General features: G+C 41.3%; 3 protein-coding genes across 3 annotated transcripts in view; 2 read left to right on the top strand and 1 right to left on the bottom strand.

The window, feature by feature from the left end:
• dcaf11 (ddb1 and cul4 associated factor 11) overlaps window positions 1-8,086 on the top strand; it is a 12,284-nt gene extending 4,198 nt beyond the window's left edge. The window contains exons 6-15 of the mRNA XM_007547964.2: window positions 98-198; window positions 1,012-1,158; window positions 2,425-2,479; window positions 2,814-2,882; window positions 3,082-3,139; window positions 4,202-4,387; window positions 4,491-4,644; window positions 5,605-5,757; window positions 5,937-6,043; window positions 7,210-8,086. Coding sequence (XP_007548026.1) covers window positions 98-198; window positions 1,012-1,158; window positions 2,425-2,479; window positions 2,814-2,882; window positions 3,082-3,139; window positions 4,202-4,387; window positions 4,491-4,644; window positions 5,605-5,757; window positions 5,937-6,043; window positions 7,210-7,284 — 1,105 coding nt within the window. The 3' untranslated portion in view covers window positions 7,285-8,086. The remainder of the gene's footprint in view (window positions 1-97; window positions 199-1,011; window positions 1,159-2,424; window positions 2,480-2,813; window positions 2,883-3,081; window positions 3,140-4,201; window positions 4,388-4,490; window positions 4,645-5,604; window positions 5,758-5,936; window positions 6,044-7,209) is intronic.
• A 2,045-nt stretch (window positions 8,087-10,131) lies between these two features.
• fitm1 (fat storage inducing transmembrane protein 1) lies at window positions 10,132-12,870 on the top strand. Its single transcript, XM_007547962.2, has 2 exons — window positions 10,132-10,655; window positions 11,568-12,870. Exons 1-2 carry the CDS (start codon window positions 10,369-10,371, stop codon window positions 12,220-12,222), a joined length of 942 nt encoding a protein of 313 aa, XP_007548024.1. The 5' UTR covers window positions 10,132-10,368; the 3' UTR covers window positions 12,223-12,870.
• On the bottom strand, window positions 12,733-17,066 carry psme1 (proteasome activator subunit 1). The gene is made up of 11 exons (XM_007547963.2): window positions 16,807-17,066; window positions 16,491-16,523; window positions 16,345-16,407; window positions 16,127-16,228; window positions 15,508-15,565; window positions 15,075-15,172; window positions 14,922-14,990; window positions 14,755-14,822; window positions 13,604-13,658; window positions 13,367-13,453; window positions 12,733-12,986 (listed from the first exon to the last, which is right to left on the bottom strand). The coding sequence occupies exons 1-11, from the start codon at window positions 16,843-16,845 to the stop codon at window positions 12,906-12,908; spliced, it is 753 nt and encodes a 250-aa protein (XP_007548025.1). The 5' UTR covers window positions 16,846-17,066; the 3' UTR covers window positions 12,733-12,905.
• Window positions 17,067-18,784: the final 1,718 nt, after the last annotated feature.

Genomic DNA, 18,784 nt, shown 5'->3' with positions numbered 1-18,784 from the left:
TATATATTTTTTTTTTCTCCTTAAAATTTGATTTTTATGCACTGGACACAATGAGGACTTTTCTGACCCTATTCTGACCCTTCTTTCTTTCTTGCAGTTTTCTGCCAAACTACGTGTCCCACAAGGATACTTACCTGCAGAAAGCTTTTTGTGGAGTGTACAGTGAGGAGGGCAACATGTTCCTCTCCGCCTGCCAAGGTAAATAATACGGCATCTGACATGAGAACCCAGAGGAAATTATCCTGGAATCATTTACAGTTCTTGTTTAAAAGCCTTTTTTTTTGCCATTCCCTCCACCCCCCAATTCCTCATTTAGTGCATACTTCTGTTTTTATTAGGTTGCTATTTTGGAAGAAAACAATACAGCTGCCACCTTCCTTCCTCGTCATTTGATTTTATTTGTTTTCCTCATTAAAAAGCTCACTGTTGATGTGCTGCTGCAGGCACTGAAGAAGGAGCCTAATGCTGGTGGTAGAGCTTGACTGGGGTCCTGAATCTTTTATCTTTTATGTATAATTGGGCCCTAAATGTCGCTGAGCACAGAACGAAGAACGAATTAGCCAGTTTTTACGTCCATGAGCTTGATGGCAAAGACACTTGAATGTACGCATTTGTTAATCTGCACTTCACAAAAGAGATTCAGAATACTGAAGCAAAACTTCAAGACATCATCCAGAAAGCTAAAGCTGGGTGACGCAAATGGATTGTGACTCTCATAGCATGCTGCCAATTTAATTTAAAAGATGTGTTGTGTTGGAGCGGCCATCGCAAAATCTTCATCTTGGTCTCAAAGAAAGTTTTGTGTGCGAGTGAGGCGGCCTACAAGCCCGACTCGGATACACCAGTTCATTCAGGAGGAATGGGCCAAAATTCCAGCAAACTATTGCAAGAATAATAATAATAATCATAATAATAATAAATAGTGATACAAACGTAATGTGTCATTTTCTATACTAAAACCTGGAAATATTTGTGTTTTAGCAGTTCAAATATATGTTGTTTGTCTTGCAGACCAGAATATCCGCCTGTACGACACCACCAGGGGGCGCTTCCACCTGCAGCGGACGGTGAAGGCGCGTGACGTGGGCTGGAGCGTGCTGGACGTTTGCTTCACTCCGGACGCTCGCAACGTGCTCTACTCCAGCTGGTCTGATTACAGTAAGGCTGACTATTTTTAATGACTAAAAATGCATGTTAAGACAAACGGGAGACGAATTGAAAATGTGTCTAACTCCAAATCAGGGAGACAGTTTGCTACACACAATTTCAGGGTATTAAATGTAAAATGAGAAATGAAACACTGTTTCAACAGGGAATGTATTTTCCCCAAATTTAGTGACCATGTCTCGTGTTTGCGCGTTTTTTTTTTCCCCCCACGTCGGTCGGAATTTTCTTGCCAATTTCTGAGATGCGGTTTTGGCGAAGCTTCGGTTTACTGATTTTAGTTGGTTTTGGTTTCTCTTTAAGAAGGACATAAAAGAGCAGCTCGGGAAAATGCGATTCTGTTCTTGTTGTGAGTTGTGAGTTTAATGCAGAGGCAAAGTCGTGCTGTTTCTTAGGAGAGTAGCTGCTGTAAAACAGATTTTACTAATAACCGAGAGCTGTTTGAAGTTCTTACGCTCACACATGTTTTACAGATGATGTTGCTCGGATCATGACTCGTCCCACTCCTCTGCTTTCCTCACCCGTCGTTCTGCTGCAGAACTTCAAAGTGTCGTTGCTAACAGCTAGCGTTTCAATTTACGGGGCAGCTGGGATGATGTTTCACATCAGTTGTCAATGTGAAAACGTGCAAGCCCTGCTGATCCACCTCATTTGCTTTTGCCACTTCTCCTTAAATAAAATAATCATTAGTCATTTCATTCAAATAATTAAAAGTCATCTAATTTATTTTATTTAAAACAAGAAAGTAACATTTATTCCTTCTGCCACCAAAATAACATGAAATATTCATTATTTGTACAACATATATTTATTACCTTTTTGATTTTGAAACCCAAACCTAAAGCTGCGTTAGGTAACTTTTTGAAAAAAAAAATATATATATATATATTGACATTTCTTAAAAGTGTCACTATGTCATGACAGTATATTATGAGACCGATAATCTGTGAAAAAAAACCAGAAAAAAATCAAGCTTCTTTGCCTTGTCCCTGTGGTCCTACTGCCATCTGCAGGAAAAACACGACTGAGTCAGGAGCAACCAATCAGAGCCAGGAGGAGGAGGGTCACAGTGCTGTCAATCAATCTCTTATTTTGACACACTCAAGAAAATGCAAAAACTGTTTATTCTTGTATAAACCTCATGATGAGCTACCGACAGCTATCCCTTGCATATTCCAAAATCTTTTATTCAACTGGTGCAATAAAAACGTTTGGTTCTCACATGCTCTCTCTCTCTATCTATCTCTGTCTCTCCCACAGTTCATTTGTGCAGTATAGACGGAGACAGTGAAAACCACACCGCCCTGGACCTCAAGTTAGTGTTTCCTCTCATAGTAACTTATAACATTACAAAGCAGGTAATCTATCACTCCTTACCCGCCTGGCCTCCTCCAACTCCCCCCTTCCACCGGGACGAATGACGCTGTCAGCATCTGTCGCCCCATCATCCATCCTGTCCCTGCTCTCCGTGTGTGTTTGTGTCCCTCTGTCCAACACTGAGATCATTCATTCAAACTCATGTCGCTTTTTTTTTTTTTTTTTTAAATTTATTAATTTTTTTTGATGTGCAATATCACTTGGTCGGCTGCGTGGTTGGGATTTACTGCTTTGTGATAATGTGTGTGTGTGTGTGTGTGTGTGCTCTGTAGTCCAGATGAGAGGAGGTTCTGCGTGTTCTCGCTGGCTGCGTCAACAGATGGCAAAGAGATTCTGGGCGGGTGAGTCCAACTCGCTGTCACGCGTCAAAGCAGTGACTGACGGGCAGCACTGAGAGCTCTTTTAAGAAAAATTGAATCCATTGTTGCAGCCGTTTGTCTTGAGGGAGCGTGTGCTGCTTACTTCACCAGTTCAAGGATGTAAATTGCTTGGAAGTGTCGAGCGAGAATGTATTCAGTGTTTCCCATCTTGTGTTTTCAGAGCAAACGACGGCTGCCTTTACGTTTTTGATCTTGAGCAGAATAAACGAACTTTGAAGGTGAGTGAAGATCGGTGTGCTTGTTTCATATATTCTACGAACATTTATTTAAACGTTATACACAGGGAGGATACTGGCAGACTGATTTCACCATCACCTTTGTGAAGTGGAAGTGGAAGTATCATCCTGTTGGGGAAATGGGGCTTATGGGCTGATGGGTGGAGCAAAATACAAGGCAATCCTGGAAGAAAACCTGTTATAGGAGCTACAATGGAATGGATTAGATCAAAGCATATTCTTATTACATCAAAATACTCTACTTTTTACTACTAATAATAATAGTTCCATGCTTAAATCCAATGGCGATCATCACTTTGTCTTGACTTTATAATTGGAGACAGATAACCTCTGGCATCTCCTTTTGGTCCTATTGTCATCTGCAGAAACACCCCGCTCCCAGTCAGAAACAACCAATCAGAGCCAGGGGGAGGGTCTTAGTGCTGTCAATCAGCATATAAGTGGTGGTGATTGACAGCATTAATACCCTCCCCCTTGCTGTGATTGGTTGTTTCCGACTGGGAACAGTTGAACGTAAGGAGAAACCAGAGGAGCTCGTTTTTTATTTTTCACACATTATCTGTCTCATATTGTAATGTAAGGACATACTGACAGTTTTAACAAATATGTAAAAAAAATACTTTTAATAAAAGTTACATTCTCTATCTTTAAATATTGCTGCTCTGCATCTCTTCTGACTGAGCTTAATCTATTCTGCGAAGAAGAATGTCACGGACGCATAACGTCTACAACATTGGCACAGAGAATGCGCTCTCTGCGATCATCTACCAGCCGAAGTCTCCCGTAGTGTCAGACTTTTCTCCAAGCGACTAGTCATGCTGCTCCGCAGAGTGCAGCTCAGGATAAGAACCAAACTCCCTCATCCTCAGCCCCTCAGCTTCACTCTGCAGAGCAGTCAGTAGGCAACTCCCACCATCTGGTCCTTCACCTCCTGAGTCCGTCCCCACTTCTATCTCTGTTTTGATTATTACATGTCGGCGCTTCGTGTTCGCCCACAATAACCAGCGCTCTCTTTTGCGACCCCCCGCCCCCACTCTTCCTCAGATCGATGCCCACGAGGACGACGTGAACGCGGTGGCGTTCGCCGACAGCTCGTCCCAGCTTCTCTTTTCTGGCAGCGACGACGCTCTGTGCAAGGTGTGGGACAGACGGACGCTGCGAGAGGACAGGCCGCAGCCCGTCGGACAGCTGGCCGGCCACAGAGACGGCGTCACCTTCATCCACAGCAAGGTGGGTGGCATTGCTGGTCCGTCGGCCCCGTCATCAAAAAAGCTGAGCTGTTTATGATGTTCGGCTTGTGCGCCTCAATTCTTCGTTGTGTTTCGTGTGTCAGGGCGACGCTCGCTATCTCATTAGCAACTCGAAGGACCAGTCCATCAAGCTGTGGGACGTCCGGAAATTCTCACCCAAAGAGGGTTTGGCTGCCTCCCGCCTGGCAGTCACCCAACAAAACTGGGACTACCGCTGGCAGCAGGTTCCCCAGAGAGGTGAGGACGGGGCCGGGGGGGCTCACTTAAGTAAATTAGAGTGTCGTCTAAAAGTTAGTCAAATGTAGTAATTCGGCTAAAAAAAAAAAAGCAAACTGAGTTATGCATTTAAATCATTTAGTTCTGTTAATTTGGATGATGAAAACTGAAAATTCAGTTAGACCAATTAAAACAAAAAAGAAAAGATGGGCGTTCCCAGAGTGCTATTGCTAAACTGAGTGGAAGGAAGAAGTTTGGCTGAAGAAGCAGCACAAAGAACAAGAGATCATTGCATACCTGAGAGGATTGCGAGGCAAAGCCTGTCGCAGTTAATCAAATAATCAATTAACCGCATTGTGAATAAAAATGAGCGTGATCATTTCCATTCTGATGATTAAATATTTTTTGAAGAGCAGTTTTGTTTACAGAGACATCATAATTAATGTTTTATGGTTTTGGTGCTTTTTTTTGGTCATTTTATTCACTGTTTTTGTTTGTTGTGTTTTGTTTTGGACATTTAAAATATCTTCCAGTTCCAGTGCTAAGTTTTCTTTTTCTTTTTGCAAAATAAAAAAGTTTATTGATGCTTGAAAGAGCAAACTTACATTATTATATCTTCTTTATATTATGCCTTCAAAAATGGTATCAAAACAACAATATTATCGTTTATCACAATAATTACTGTGACGATTTCTCGTCTAGCAAAATGTATTGTTGCAAAAGCAATTTCAAGTGTAATGAATCCTTCATTATATGATTTTAAACCGAGTTATTCGGATTGATGAACTTTTTTGTAACACTTGAATTTACAAGCAAATTCAAGTGTAAATTCAACACTCTTTCTCTTATTGAGAAAGAGTGTAGTTTGATAAGTTTAAATGGAAAGTTCAGATCTCTTGTGTTGGGAACATTCAGCTTTTTCCTACATTAAGCTTGACATTTTTTAATACGTTTATTTATTTATTTTTTTGGGATTTGCAGCCCTGAAGAAACACAAACTGACCGGCGATACCTCGGTGATGACCTACCGCGGCCACGGCGTTCTGCACACGCTCATCCGCTGCCGCTTCTCGCCGGAGTTCAGCACCGGGCAGAGGTTCATCTACTCCGGCTGCTCCACGGGAAAAATCGTCAGTGAGTCCTCGTTCCTCTTGGCGTTCCAGTGGAACTCCCGGCATGAAAAAGAAAAAAAAAAATAGGCCGCTCTTCCTCTACACGAATCTGACGAGTTGCTTGTGTATTTGTGTGTGTGTGTGTGTGTATGTGTGTGTGTGTGTGGGTGTGTGTGTGTGTGTGTGTGTGTGTGTGTCCAGTCTACGACGTCCTGACTGGCATGGTGGTGTCCAGGTTGTCGGGTCATGACGCTTGTGTGAGGGACGTCAGCTGGCACCCATACGATGACAAAATCATCAGCAGCTCTGTGAGTCTTGTTCATCACATCTAAAGGAAGCCATTTTAACTTTAGAAACGCTTATATAGAAACATATAAACCAGACCCTTTGTAAAATGGTCTTGAATTTAAAGCGCAGAAGGTGACATTTGTCATTTCACAGCAGACTAAAGCTTTTTTCTTTATTTATATATGCAATGTGTGAAACAGTCATGTTCAATAAAATTGAAAACTATTGAAAAGTTAGTTACTGACATAAACGAAGTGAAACCGAAAATTTCAACAGGTTAATTAAACACCGACTAATGTTTTCTAGCCTTTATTAATGTTAATTATGATGATTATTTTTGCTTAGAGATAATTTATTAAATATAATGATATTTTATTCTTACATTTTCTCTATGAATAAATTTCCCATTTGTGGGACTAATAAAGAATGATCTTCTTTTTCAATCATGCAGTTTTAAAAAGCTATTAATTCTCTAAAAATTTCTCCAACATAAATAAATAAATAAATAAATAAAAACCTCGCCGTATTCTGCTGCTATTTTACCCCTTTTTCAAACTCCCATATATTTATCAATTTTCAGATAAAAATTGTCTCTTTATGAATACATGTGCTGGTATGTAGGATTTGTAAAATTTATAATCAAAAACATTTCTTCTAATATATGTTGGTATTAGAAGTAGATTCAAATTCACAGAATGTGCTAAACATGATTTAAACATGCTTTTGATGACATTTTTAAACAAATACGTGATTAAAGAGTTGATACATGAAGCTGTCTTTAGCTCAGCTGTCATTCAGTTCATTTATGTAGCGCCAGTTCACAGCAAATGTCATCTTGAGACATTTTACAGAAAAAAAGTGTTTTCAATTCAACTCATTCCAGTTATGAAACGTTTAGTTCAGTTCTTTATTCAAATTAGTTTAAAACATTTTCTATCTGATGAAACCCAGCAGGTTGCAAAGAGTCAATGAAATGAAAGAAATGAAATGGTAACTAAGAATACAATCATTTAAGACATTTAAACAAACTTAACTTTAAACAAACTTAAGTATTCTAACTAGAATTTAGTAACCTGTAAATGTCCTAAAATGCAGCAAGCAAGTTGACTAAAAACTAAAAGAAGAAACCCAAAAGAAAAAACTTTGGACTTTGTATTAAATCACGTTTTTGAAATTGTGCCCACAGTGGGACGGAGCGGTGCGCATGTGGGAGCACAGACAAACCCACCCGCTGGAGGAAGAGCGGGAAGAGAAGAGATGAAGGACGCGACGACGAAAACGAGGCTGCTGGGAGTTCGGAAGCTCAGACGAACTGTGACCCTTTGAATTCAATGCTGGATATTATCGATCACGAGGCTGGCACGGCTGTGGAGTGCTGCTTCGGAACGGCTCAATGGTCCCACCTTAGGAGCGGCTTTGAACACAGAGGGACGTCCTCTTGTTTGTTTTTGGATCTTCTTCCCCCCTTCCCTTTTTTTTTTCTTTTTGGTCTTGTGCAGAATAATCCAGGCGACGCTTTTCGACTTAACCAGACCTCTAAATGCGCTGCAGAGTGCTGCAGTCAGAGCGATATTAAGACGTAATGATAAGTTAGTGCTTAATAAGTTAGACATGATGGATATTGCAGGGAGAAAATGATGATGATTCTGTATACATGTATAGTATTTTAATGAGATGTGCATTGTGGGGAACTGATGTCGGCATTTATTTTTATTTTTGCTGTGATGAGATTTAGATGCCCAAAATCCCAAATATTACGCCTGACGATAGATTTTTCTCTTCACCAGTCCGCAATACGACCATCTGGTCCAAGGTGGCTTTTTATTTAATTTCTTTTAAGAGTGATTCTTATTGTGTGTTAGGCAGTATCAACCTGTGATAAATTTCAAAGATTTGAATATGCGTGGTATTGTGCTGAAACCTGACCCGGGGACGTGCTCATAGTAAATATCTCTCACACTGATCTGTATATGCAATTTTCAGGTGTTTATAAATTTCTTCAAGTCTCAATTTCAGACAGTTGTTTTACAGTGTCAATAAAAAGAGAATTTTCTTTGATTGTACCACAAAGACTGTCGCTTCTTACTATTAAAATGTTTCTTCATGGTTCTCTGCAGGAACAACGAGCTTAAAAACTTAGATGCAATTTGATTTGTCCACAAAAACGGGCAAAAGCATAAAAAAGGGAACACGGTCACATCTCAAACAAGAATATTAATTTAATTGATATTTGCCCCTGATGTTTTGTTTTTAGATTTTTGCTTTTTTGACATACTGGAAAGTTTTAAAATTGAAGATAACCTGGGTAAATATAAAACATATTTTCATAAATGTTGATTTCAACTATGGCAGGAAAAAAAAACTTTTCTAAAACAATCTGGTTTTAAATGAATTTTTTTTTTTGAGTATTTGAATCTTTTAAAAGGAGTTATTTTGTAAAATTGACATTTTCAAGCTTTATTTCGTGGCTAAGCTCATCATATGAACCATAAAGGAGAAGTAGTGTTGTGATGATGTGCATCAATTGGCCATGTGGCTTTTCTCCCATATCAAGGCTACTATAATATTGTTCTGATGGGAAAAAAATGTCTTCAGTCAAATGCAGCTAATAAAAACAAGATAAACAGACTGAGTTTATGGAGCACTTTTGCAAGCATACTGATCAACCAAAGCGCTACACACTACAGCCACATTTCACCTATTCATACACCAAAGCACAGATCAGTAGGCAACTTGAGATTACGTTCCTCGCTCAGAGGAACAGCCACATGTGACAGGAGGAAGCTGGAATCAAACCAAAACTACTCTATATTTTTACAAACCCCTACTCTTTCTTTAGGACTCTTTTGTTTCTTGCTGTTCTTGTGGCAGAAAGCCATTTAGTACTGGATAGTATGGAAAATGCTCCCAGTGCAGGATGCCATTGCACTGGGGGAAACGTGAGCATTTAAAAAAAAGAAAAAACATTTCTTTTTTTTTTTTTTTTTACTTTTCTGGTCAATAACTGGCACATCGTGTCAAAGTATGTATTAAGTATGTAGACAGATCCAACCTGGACTGTTGGTTATTCTAAAAATGTAAACAGAGAGCAGAAGTAGGAGTCTGACGTGGTTCTTGCTTTCGTGCAAGAACCACCACTTCCTGTGGGTCGGCGTCCTCAAAACAACTTATGCACGTTTAGTCGGTGGCTGGTGGCTATCTTCTGCATCAGTTTTAGAAACTGTTCAGAAAGTGTCAAAACTGTATTCTGCGGCAAAAAAAAAAGCCAGTAGAGGGATGTGTGGTGACTAGATCTAAGCTTTAGGTTTGAAGGGTAATCTGATTGCACTTCATACCCAGTTAAAAAGTCACAGGACATGAACCGTCATTCTGACGTTTCTCTGTTCTGAAAATCGAATTTGTCCAATTTCATATCGCTGGACTAATTGTACGCTTAACCAGGGGAGCTGCTTGAAATGCGTCCGACAAACAATAAACAATGAGCGGCCGGCCGCAGCAACCACAGTAAAGAGGCCTGAAGGACATTGTAGTGGCAGCCATGCTGCAAGCGCACTAAAATTAGACTGAGATTCTTTGGCGTGGCTCGTTTATTTACGCCCACCGTTCGAATCGTGTCGAAAAACCCACCAACTTCAGTTTTCCTTTCAATCTGAAATGTGTTCAGCTGCCAGAGAATGAGTCTGTAAGCTCGTCGTGGGAGTAGCAGGCCCGGCTGACCCTGTTTTTAGCACAGGAATCTAATGGAAGGAATGGAACTGGTCAGTGTTTTTGCTCAGAGTTTAAAAAAAAAAAAAAAAAAAAAAAGGCTTAAAAGGGTTGTAGCCTGATGACCAGCACTGGAAATAAAAAGGCTGAAAGCATTGTGTGAAATGTAGCTGTTTGTTAGAGCGAATTGCAGGCCTGCAGCAATTTTAAACCTAAAAATAGGCAATTCTATTAGAGAAATGAAAGGAGAGTCAGAAAAAGAAGACAGATTATCTATGTAGGAGTAATTCTTTAAAATTTGACAGCAAAAATGAAAAGAAAATAACAGAAGCTATGAGTGTCTAGTATTCTTAGCTGTCGTGTCAACACTAGCAATTGGTGTTGTGCCACTGCTTTGAAAAAAAATAATGGGATCATTAGCAGCGGCTTGCATGGACACGTCTCCTCTTTCAGCCTGTGTTCGGATGGGGGTGGGGGATTTTAAGGGTAAAAGGGGGCAGAGGTGTTATATTTTTATATACCATGTGGTCTGCTGCATGCCTGACAGCCACAAAGTGGGACTTGTGTGCCTTCTACAGTCAAAAGAGAGACACCAACAGGACGCCCGCTTGTTAAGCAACAAACAAGACCATCGACTGACATGGATTCAAACACCGAAAACTCCTGGAAAAGCTTCGGGGCAGAAGTCAACTTGGAAAAGCTGCAGAAGGTAGCGGCGGAGTTGATTCTCCCGGGCAGATTCATCCTCAGACCTCTGAGTGCCGCTCTGGAGTTGGTGACCCGCCTGCTGGCCTGGGTTTTAGGATGCAGCCTGGTCCGGAGGCATTTCCACCTCATGCTGTCAGGGCTGGTCCTCTTTGGGCCTCTGCTGAGCTTCTGGGTGTCCAGGTACAGCATCTTCGCCAACGGCAACCACTACCTGTACAGGTGAGAGCTTTCAGCGACAAAAAGTGATTAGCTTTGGGTTCTAATGCGGGTGATTTATGGGGACTGATGGATATGAAATGCTTTTACATGAAAGCTGTATTGGCTGAGAAGCAAGTTGATGAAAAACAGGGAAAATACTTGATGCATAAAGACTGACGAACGGAATATGACAAAAACACTCAAGAGTGTATAAGAGGGTGAAACTAAAATTGTAACTTGGTAATTCCAGTTATAAGGAATAATATTCATGCCGAGAACATTGATTTGTATTCAAATCGAATGATTAACCTTCAACAGTGGCGTCCCCAAGGGGTGGATTAACGGGGGCCATGACCACCCCACCGCCCCCTCATAGAATCATGTTAAATCATGACATAAATGAATCCCCTTCTTTTCTGGGGCTAGCAAGCCTTAATTATTAACAATAATCTTACACTTACTGTATATTGATACTTATTTACATATTTTACATTTTAAATTTACAGATGAATTACTATAAAGTCTGTTTTTGTCCAAATCCAGGGAAGTTAAAATGGCCTCTGCACAAAATAAGGCTACTTATTGGCAGAATAGTAGTTGAGATTCATTTATTGTTTTATAACATTGGCCTGTCATAATATATTTGTGCTACTCCTTTATATTTCATTATCTTTAATCACTTTGTGTTTCCTTCAAAGATCAGATGGCAAAGGGTAATAACTCTGCCCTACTCTGCTTCTCACTTAGTGTTTGAATAATCTCATTTTGACACCAGATCAATTTCTAGATGCAAGACATTTATTTTATCTTTACAATTTTTTTGCCTTTTCATCTGAAACCTGGAATAATTTGGAGTGTCCTGGGCAGGTAAGTTTATGTTTTCATGCTATTTTACAGACTTTTGAACCATATGTTTTCCTCTCCGTGTTACAGGAAGTTCCTCAGGTCTACTTGGGGCTGGACCTGCATCCTCACAGGCTCCTTTGTCTCCCTCCTCTCCTTCTCGGCCCGCCGCTCCGTCTCCCTCACCCTGCGCCACCTCTCTCGGATCGGCCTCGCTGGTCTGCTGTGGTGGGGCTGCCGGCGCCTTCTGACCCTGCTGGAGGACGCAGCCGGCGCCTGCTACGAACCTCTGGCGCCTGCCCAGGACGCCCACGGCTCCCCCGCCCCGGGGCAGCCTCTGCTGCTCCTGCATGAAAACCAGAGCAAGGCGTCGTGCCTCAAGGCCAACATGATGTGGAGAGGGTACGAAGTGTCGCAGGAAACGCTTGTCCTCTGCCTGTGCTGCCTGCTGCTTGTGGAGGAACTGTCCGTATTCGGTCGCCACCTGGCGCAGGAGAGGCGTCTTCATAGGTCCCCCAGCTCTCCATTGGGAGCCCTCTTCCTCCTCTGTGTAGTTCTACTCATCATATGGATGGTCCTGCTCCTGTGTGTGCTGGCATACTTCCCTGCGTGGCCGTCTCAGCAGCTGGGAGGAGCTCTGGGCTACCTGGGGTGGAGGGGCCTCTATCAGGGATGGTACCGGCTCACGCCCAGTCAGGGGTCCCCTGGTTTACCCGGAGAGGGCCTCTTCAACGGCAGACTCTGATAAACACTCCCAGTAGATGAGAGGGGCAGTATTGTGTATTTTATGGGTACATTGTGCCATTTTATAGCACAATCAAGTAACTGTTATCTTCAGCTGTTATAAAAATTATACATCAAATATAACTTCGAAGAAACTTGACTTCACAATTGAACATCTTGAAATTGGGTCTCTGTCTCTTTAAGAAGCTCCTGCCACCTTCAGGAAGTCACCAACAACTTTACACCATTTTCCCATCTACAGTTGTTCCTTAGAGCGCTTCACAAGCTCAGCAGACGCTCAGGTGTTCGCTTATTGCTGCTGGCTCTGGGAGGCAGAGGCTCGGCTGCAGCTCCAGTTAGTAGCTGCATTGAAAATGCGCCGGTTGGCGAGAGCAAATGTTTTTGCTTTTTGAGTGGTTGCCATGGGAGACTAAAGGAATCAAAGCATAGAACAACATAGAAATTCAAAAAAAGTCAATTTTACGCAACACTGCCCCTTTAAGTTTGTTCAAATTAATCAGCAGAACACTTGTAAGAATCCTGTTGCTTTATTTTTTTTGTAATCTGAAACAACATGCATGCAGCGCTCTGAGAGAACGTCATCTCTGCCAGGACGTGTGTGTTTTGGAATTCAATCAGTGTCACAGAACAGTAGCTTGTCTAAAAAAAACAGCAAAAAAAACAAAGAAGAAAAAAAAGCTGGTCTCAGTAGATGAGAGCTTTTCCATCTCCTCTGGGCTTCTTAATCTTGTCGTAGTTCTTGTTAATGATGTCAAACAGCACCGCCTGAGGGGCGAGAGAGGGAGAGAGAGAGAGAAACAGCAGGATGAAATGATTACGAGGGAGACATGAGACCCGAGTGAGCCGTCTTCATTGCCAGCGTCAAACACGGTAGGACAAAGACCAAAGGGGCGAGAAGCATGGGTTATTGGATGGGATATGGCGCGCTAATCAGTTTAAACACAAGCAAAGCAATTCGTTTAATTGCCTTCCTATTAACAGGGGCACCACTGAGCCACTGCCCCGCTGCTCGGACGCAGCTGGAATCGTTTACATGCTGGATATCTGATTCGAAACACAGCAGATGGCCGTGTCCTCTTTAATACATGTGATTTACAACTTTTTTCTAATCAGTCTGACAACAGCGTGGAGGTATGGCGTCTTACGTATGTGTTGCGGATGTCCAAGACCACCAGGCGAAGCTCTCTGTACTGATACTGGTCCAGCTCGTGAACCAGCTGTCTGTAGTCTCCCTGTGACAGAAAGGAGGAGTGAAATAAAAAAAAATTTGAGATTGAGAGAGAGAGTGCATGCTGGATTTAAGTTGAAGTTGTTCACATTTTGTCATGTTGCAACCACATGATTGTAAAGGTCTCTGGCTGATAAACGTGACGGTTACTGACCACATGGGGTTGCTTGGAGGCCTTGGCCACAGCGTCGCCTCGCTCACTGTAATACCTGGTGCAACAAACACAAGAGGAGCTGCTCACTAAAGGTTACCGGCCTCAGCGTGTCATAATTTAACCAGTAGAAACAAGTAACAAAGATGGAGCAGAAGACTGAAAGGTGACAACCGAGCTTCTGGCAGAGTGCTTGGCTGAAACATTGGATGTTGTCATGAAGAAAAACTGTTTTTTGCCTTAGCAGAGATGATTTGCTCCATTGTGTATTCACACAGAATGTGTTACAAATAAAGAACAAAGCTTCACACTTTAAAAAAAAAAATGCCATGGTTTTTGTTCTTTTGGACTGTGATAAACTTCTTAAGGTCTGGTTGTCCATAAAAGATTAGCAGCAGGCTAACACAGAAGGCCTTTTTGGTTTTTACATTCTGATTCAGTATTTGCAGATTTTCTGTGTAATGCGACTCAAAATTATTTGCAGAAAAATCTGCGTATATTTAAAATGTATATCTAGAATATTCTCAAGAAAGTGCAGCTATGGAAGCAGAAGTACTAGGGCACAATGCTACTAGACATTCTATTGGCTGATGTATACAAACCAGCCAATCCAGGAGCACCATTTATTTTCCTGGCTGCTGATTGGCTAAGAGCAGAGACAAGGAAGACTGTAGGTATTAGCTTATACAGTAGAGCTAAGACAGTTTCCATGGTGTGTATGTATGCTTATTAAGGTATATTTAGAGTGTTAATTATTAAAATAGGAAGTTACAAGCGTTTTTTAAAGGGGTGTCCCAAGTATTTAGGAACTTGAACTATTGACAGGCATTGTGGTCTGTTGCCCCTACAAACACAGGGAGTAAACAGGGATAATTATTGATTTTCAGAAAATCTTTGGCTAAAAAACTGTCACTTTTACACTTTACTCAGATTCATACGAGTTTAAATCAAAGCTCAGGGTATCAGAAATGCTACCCAACAGACACAACCCGACAGCCCTTGTTGTGTTCCCCTCCATCTGTTGATGTAAAGTACACATTTGCAGTCGCAAACTCAGAACTGACGAGTGAGAATGAAAAGGACCAGAGACAGAAGTTAAACCAGCTCCTTCTCATCTTTGGCCAAAAACCCGGCTTGCATTAGCTGGCGCTTACTTTGAAATCTGAGTCTGGAATGCTTCGATCTTGGTGCGCGTGTTGGTCAACAGCTCAAACACTTTCTCCTGTTAACGAGATCGAACGTTGAAAGTTCAGCTCCAGATCGTTCCAACAGCGTTAAAGCACGTCTACGTTTTACCAGCAGATTTTTAATAGTTACCAACCTGTACGGCCACTCCAAAGTTGTTGCCATCTTCAATCCTGGGGATCTGCAACTGCACCCACATTGACACCTGACAGGAAACATCGTCCGACTCGTTAATTAGGTCTAACAGATCTGCAGGAGGTAACCGGAAAGACTAAAACGATAGACTGACCGTGTTGAGCTTCTCCTTCAGAGTCTGGATCTCAGGTTTGACCTCATTCAAGAGACTCTCCACTCTCTCGTTGCTGCAGATGGGACCACAAGGAGGCCCTAGAGGACACAGAGTCACACATGCATACTTTAGAGAGGCAGAATTAGAGCCGTTTTCTGAATTAATTTAGTTTTGTTCGTTGTTCTAATCAGCAGTTTGCAGGGCCTTGGTAAAGTACCCATCCCCTTTACTCCCCCTCTTTACATTTCCTTTTTCTTTCACTTCCTAATTCTGCTCTACTTTTGTTTTGGCCTGTCACATGATACCCCCACGAAACACATTGAAGTCTGTAGCTGTAATGTGAGAAAACGCAAACAGGCTCATGTGTTATGAATGCTTTAGCAAGGCGACGTGATTGGTGTTGGGAAACAGCTCCTCTTTGTTCCGGTTTTACCTGAATCCTCCTCCTCTTTATCGCTGTCTTTGTCCTTCTTCCCTTCCTTCGCCTCTTTCTGCAACACGAGAACAAAAAGTCTCTTGACAAGAGTTTTTCACCGATTGTCTGCTTAACAGCTTATTCAGGTGCGCTTTATGACTATTTAAAATGAACATGTGCCAACATTTAAAAACATTCGAAAATAAAGCTTCCTTCCAAAACTTAGCAGACTGATCATTTTCACTTAATCCCCTGAAAAATATCGACATCAAATATGTTACAGATAGGATGTAATATTTATTTTTATGTAAGGATATTTATTTTTGTTTTATTTATATGTGAACACCTCTTGTGGGAGTTATTCTGCCAAATAAAAATATTGAAGGGGATTATGCATCATCTGAAACAAAAGGCCCACACATCTTTTGGTCAATGAAAGTCCTGGAGAGATTTGTTGCCATGGTAGCCAAGAAATCATTTTCAGTGCCGTACTTAAAAGGTAATATCAAAGATAAAAACACTGAGCTAACGAGATTGAAGTGAGACATAAAAAAAGAAAAACAACAAAAAAAACCCCATTATATTTATGTTATTTAATCCAGGTCAGAGCTGGACACAATTTTTGTTCAGGACCGACCTCCTCCTTCTTCTTGCGCTTGGCCTCCTCTTTGGCCGGGTCTGGGATTGGGATGTCCAGTGGTGCCTTCAGGGAAGCCAGGTCATCGCAGCTGAAAGATGTCTGCCATAACAATAAAAACCCCAAAAGGTGTGATGTTTTTTCATAAAATACACCATGAATGTTTTTGGTTTCACTTCTAAGAACTTGTGATGAGAAGGGGGGGAAGTTCCTCCTACCTTCAGGAGCATCTGCAGCTGTTCAATCTTCTCAGGAAAAAATTTGGACAGCAACTGCTCTGCCTGTTAAAAACAATTCACGTCAATACAAACAAACACTCAAAAATCCAAATATTTAAAAAAATATTTTAAAAATAAAACATCACCTCTTTGGAAAGGTTTTGACAGAAGTCATCCACCTGAAACAAAAATATCACTTTAGAGCTTTTATAGTGACAGCCTGCAGCCTGCTCGGATTATATTTCTCGACGCAATGCTACTGTAGGCCGTGAAGCTAACCTGAGCCTTCACCTGACCTGACCCCAGCCCTAATGTCTGCCTGCTAATCAAAGCCAACACACAGCTGACCCCCTCCTCCCGAGCCCACCTGCTAGCGTCACTACCTCTCCGTCCAGGTGTTTTAAAGAGACAGCGCGTTTGAAACTGCTCTGATTAACATCTCATGCTAGCCGCGGAGCTCACCTGTTTCTTCGACTCGAGTTGAATACCCGGAGAAGCCATGTCCGCTCTGCAGATGAAAACTTATTTTAATAGACTTATAAAAGAATGATTAAGCTTTGGCAAAAGCGATTGAGAAAAGGGAAAATACGCGTTTTTCACTGTGAAACTCGACGCCGTGCAGAACACGGAAAGTGTTCAGAGTTACTCAGCATAAAGAGCGAAAATGAAAGTAGAAGGGTTTTTTTGTGACAACGCCGTACTTTCCCCCACTTCGCTGCGAGCGGTCGCGGTGAATTGTGGGCATTGTAGTTTTAAGCCACTCCACCGCTACTCTTGCCAGAACAAGTGGTCCTGACAGGAAAAGCTATTAACCTCCTGACTACCAGTAGTTCATTTTTGTCCTCTGTAGAGGACATTTCTAAACTTGAATATCTCCCACCCCCTGCATTCTACTGAATTAATTCCTTTTGGTATCTGGAGAGGACATGTAGGGCTTTTCAATTTCAATTTCAATTCAATGAAAACTGGTAGCACGAAAAAGTGTTAGTGAAATCTTAAATTGATTTAGATACAATTTAAGTTGGTTCATCCATGACAAGAATTACCAAATTGGTTCAATATGGTAAAACCCCCCGATTCAAATGATATTCAGAACACTATGGTTGAATGCACTAGACTTTGAACCATGAAGCAGGAAGGTTGCAATAAAAGAAGGTTACTCTGAGTGCATTTTTTATTTTTTTTATTTTTTGTCAACTAAGAACATGAGATTTATGCTTCAGTTCAGAAAGTCATTAAAATTGGTCAGTAACAGACTGGAATAATGTTGCTTGATTCCACTGCAGCATTGAGCTAATGGTATAAATTCAGCACAAACAAAATGTAAGCATACTGGTATGTATTCAGGCTGGTGGGGGTATAACTATCATTTCCCACTTTGGGTCCCTTTGTTCTAATTGAGCACAATTTGGACTTCACAGGCTGATTAAAACAAAGTAAAGATAGCGTAGAATAAAAAAAATCTCTTTATTATTATTATTATTATTATTATTTTTTAAAAAAAATTTTTTTTATTTTTTTATTTTTATTTTATGTTTCGTTTTTAGATTCCCCATTCTCCCCCCATTTTACTCCAGTGACTCAATGAACTTGTTTAAATTAGTCCAAAAGTTTTAGTTCTGCCTGGTTCCACTTGGTGTCGCTGTTTCTTTCTCAGGGGTTCTGAAGGGGTTTGTGACAAACAAGAGGAGAACATGTAGTACAAACATTAACAGCCCTTGAACAAGCTCATGAAAATACAACGTTATACAACATTATATCTGTTTCCAGTGTCTTTTTGTATCAGTTTGTCCTTTTCAAGTCACATTCTTCTTCTTTTTTTAAGACTATTTGGCATTAGTGACTTTATTAACACGGCAAAGGAACTAATGTGAGGAGGTTAAATTGAATTTTTAAAGGTATTTGAGGACAAGGCTCATCTCTCATGCCAGACTTACGTAGTGGCAGCAATGTAGCAACACAACTTTTTTACTGAATGCAGAGTTTGAGTTTGAACGATTGGACCTGCTGTCGCACATCTGTTGTCACGGGGTCTCTTTCATCAGAACTGTTGTGGACAGAGCTGCGGTTAACCTGGTCCGGTCAAACAAATAAAGGCTCCAGAGAGGACAGAGCCTCCTCCTCTTAACAGGATTCTGCTTGTTTACAGTGCGTCGTTTTATACCGCACTACTGTGTTAGCAAGTACATCCGTACAAGAGGGATGAATCGCCTTTGTTAGATATAATCACTTGCTGTGTGTGACAGGCTGCGTGTGGACCACTCTGTTTTCTGCTGATGAACTTTAACTCTTAGGAATCATGTAATTCAGGGCAGGATCCAAAGAGCAAAGGCTGGACTTGTTTGCACTGAAAACAGAACCTGTTATTGACTTATTTTGACTGGGTGAGTGATTAAAAGCTCACAGAGTTCGGTCCAGTTCAGATGAGAAATGATCTGGA

The sequence above is a fragment of the Poecilia formosa genome, unplaced genomic scaffold (assembly GCF_000485575.1).
Source record: "Poecilia formosa unplaced genomic scaffold, Poecilia_formosa-5.1.2 Scaffold24, whole genome shotgun sequence".
NCBI lineage: Eukaryota > Metazoa > Chordata > Actinopteri > Cyprinodontiformes > Poeciliidae > Poecilia > Poecilia formosa.
Note: the sequence above shows the minus strand (reverse complement) of the source record. Positions and strands in the feature narration are given on the sequence as shown.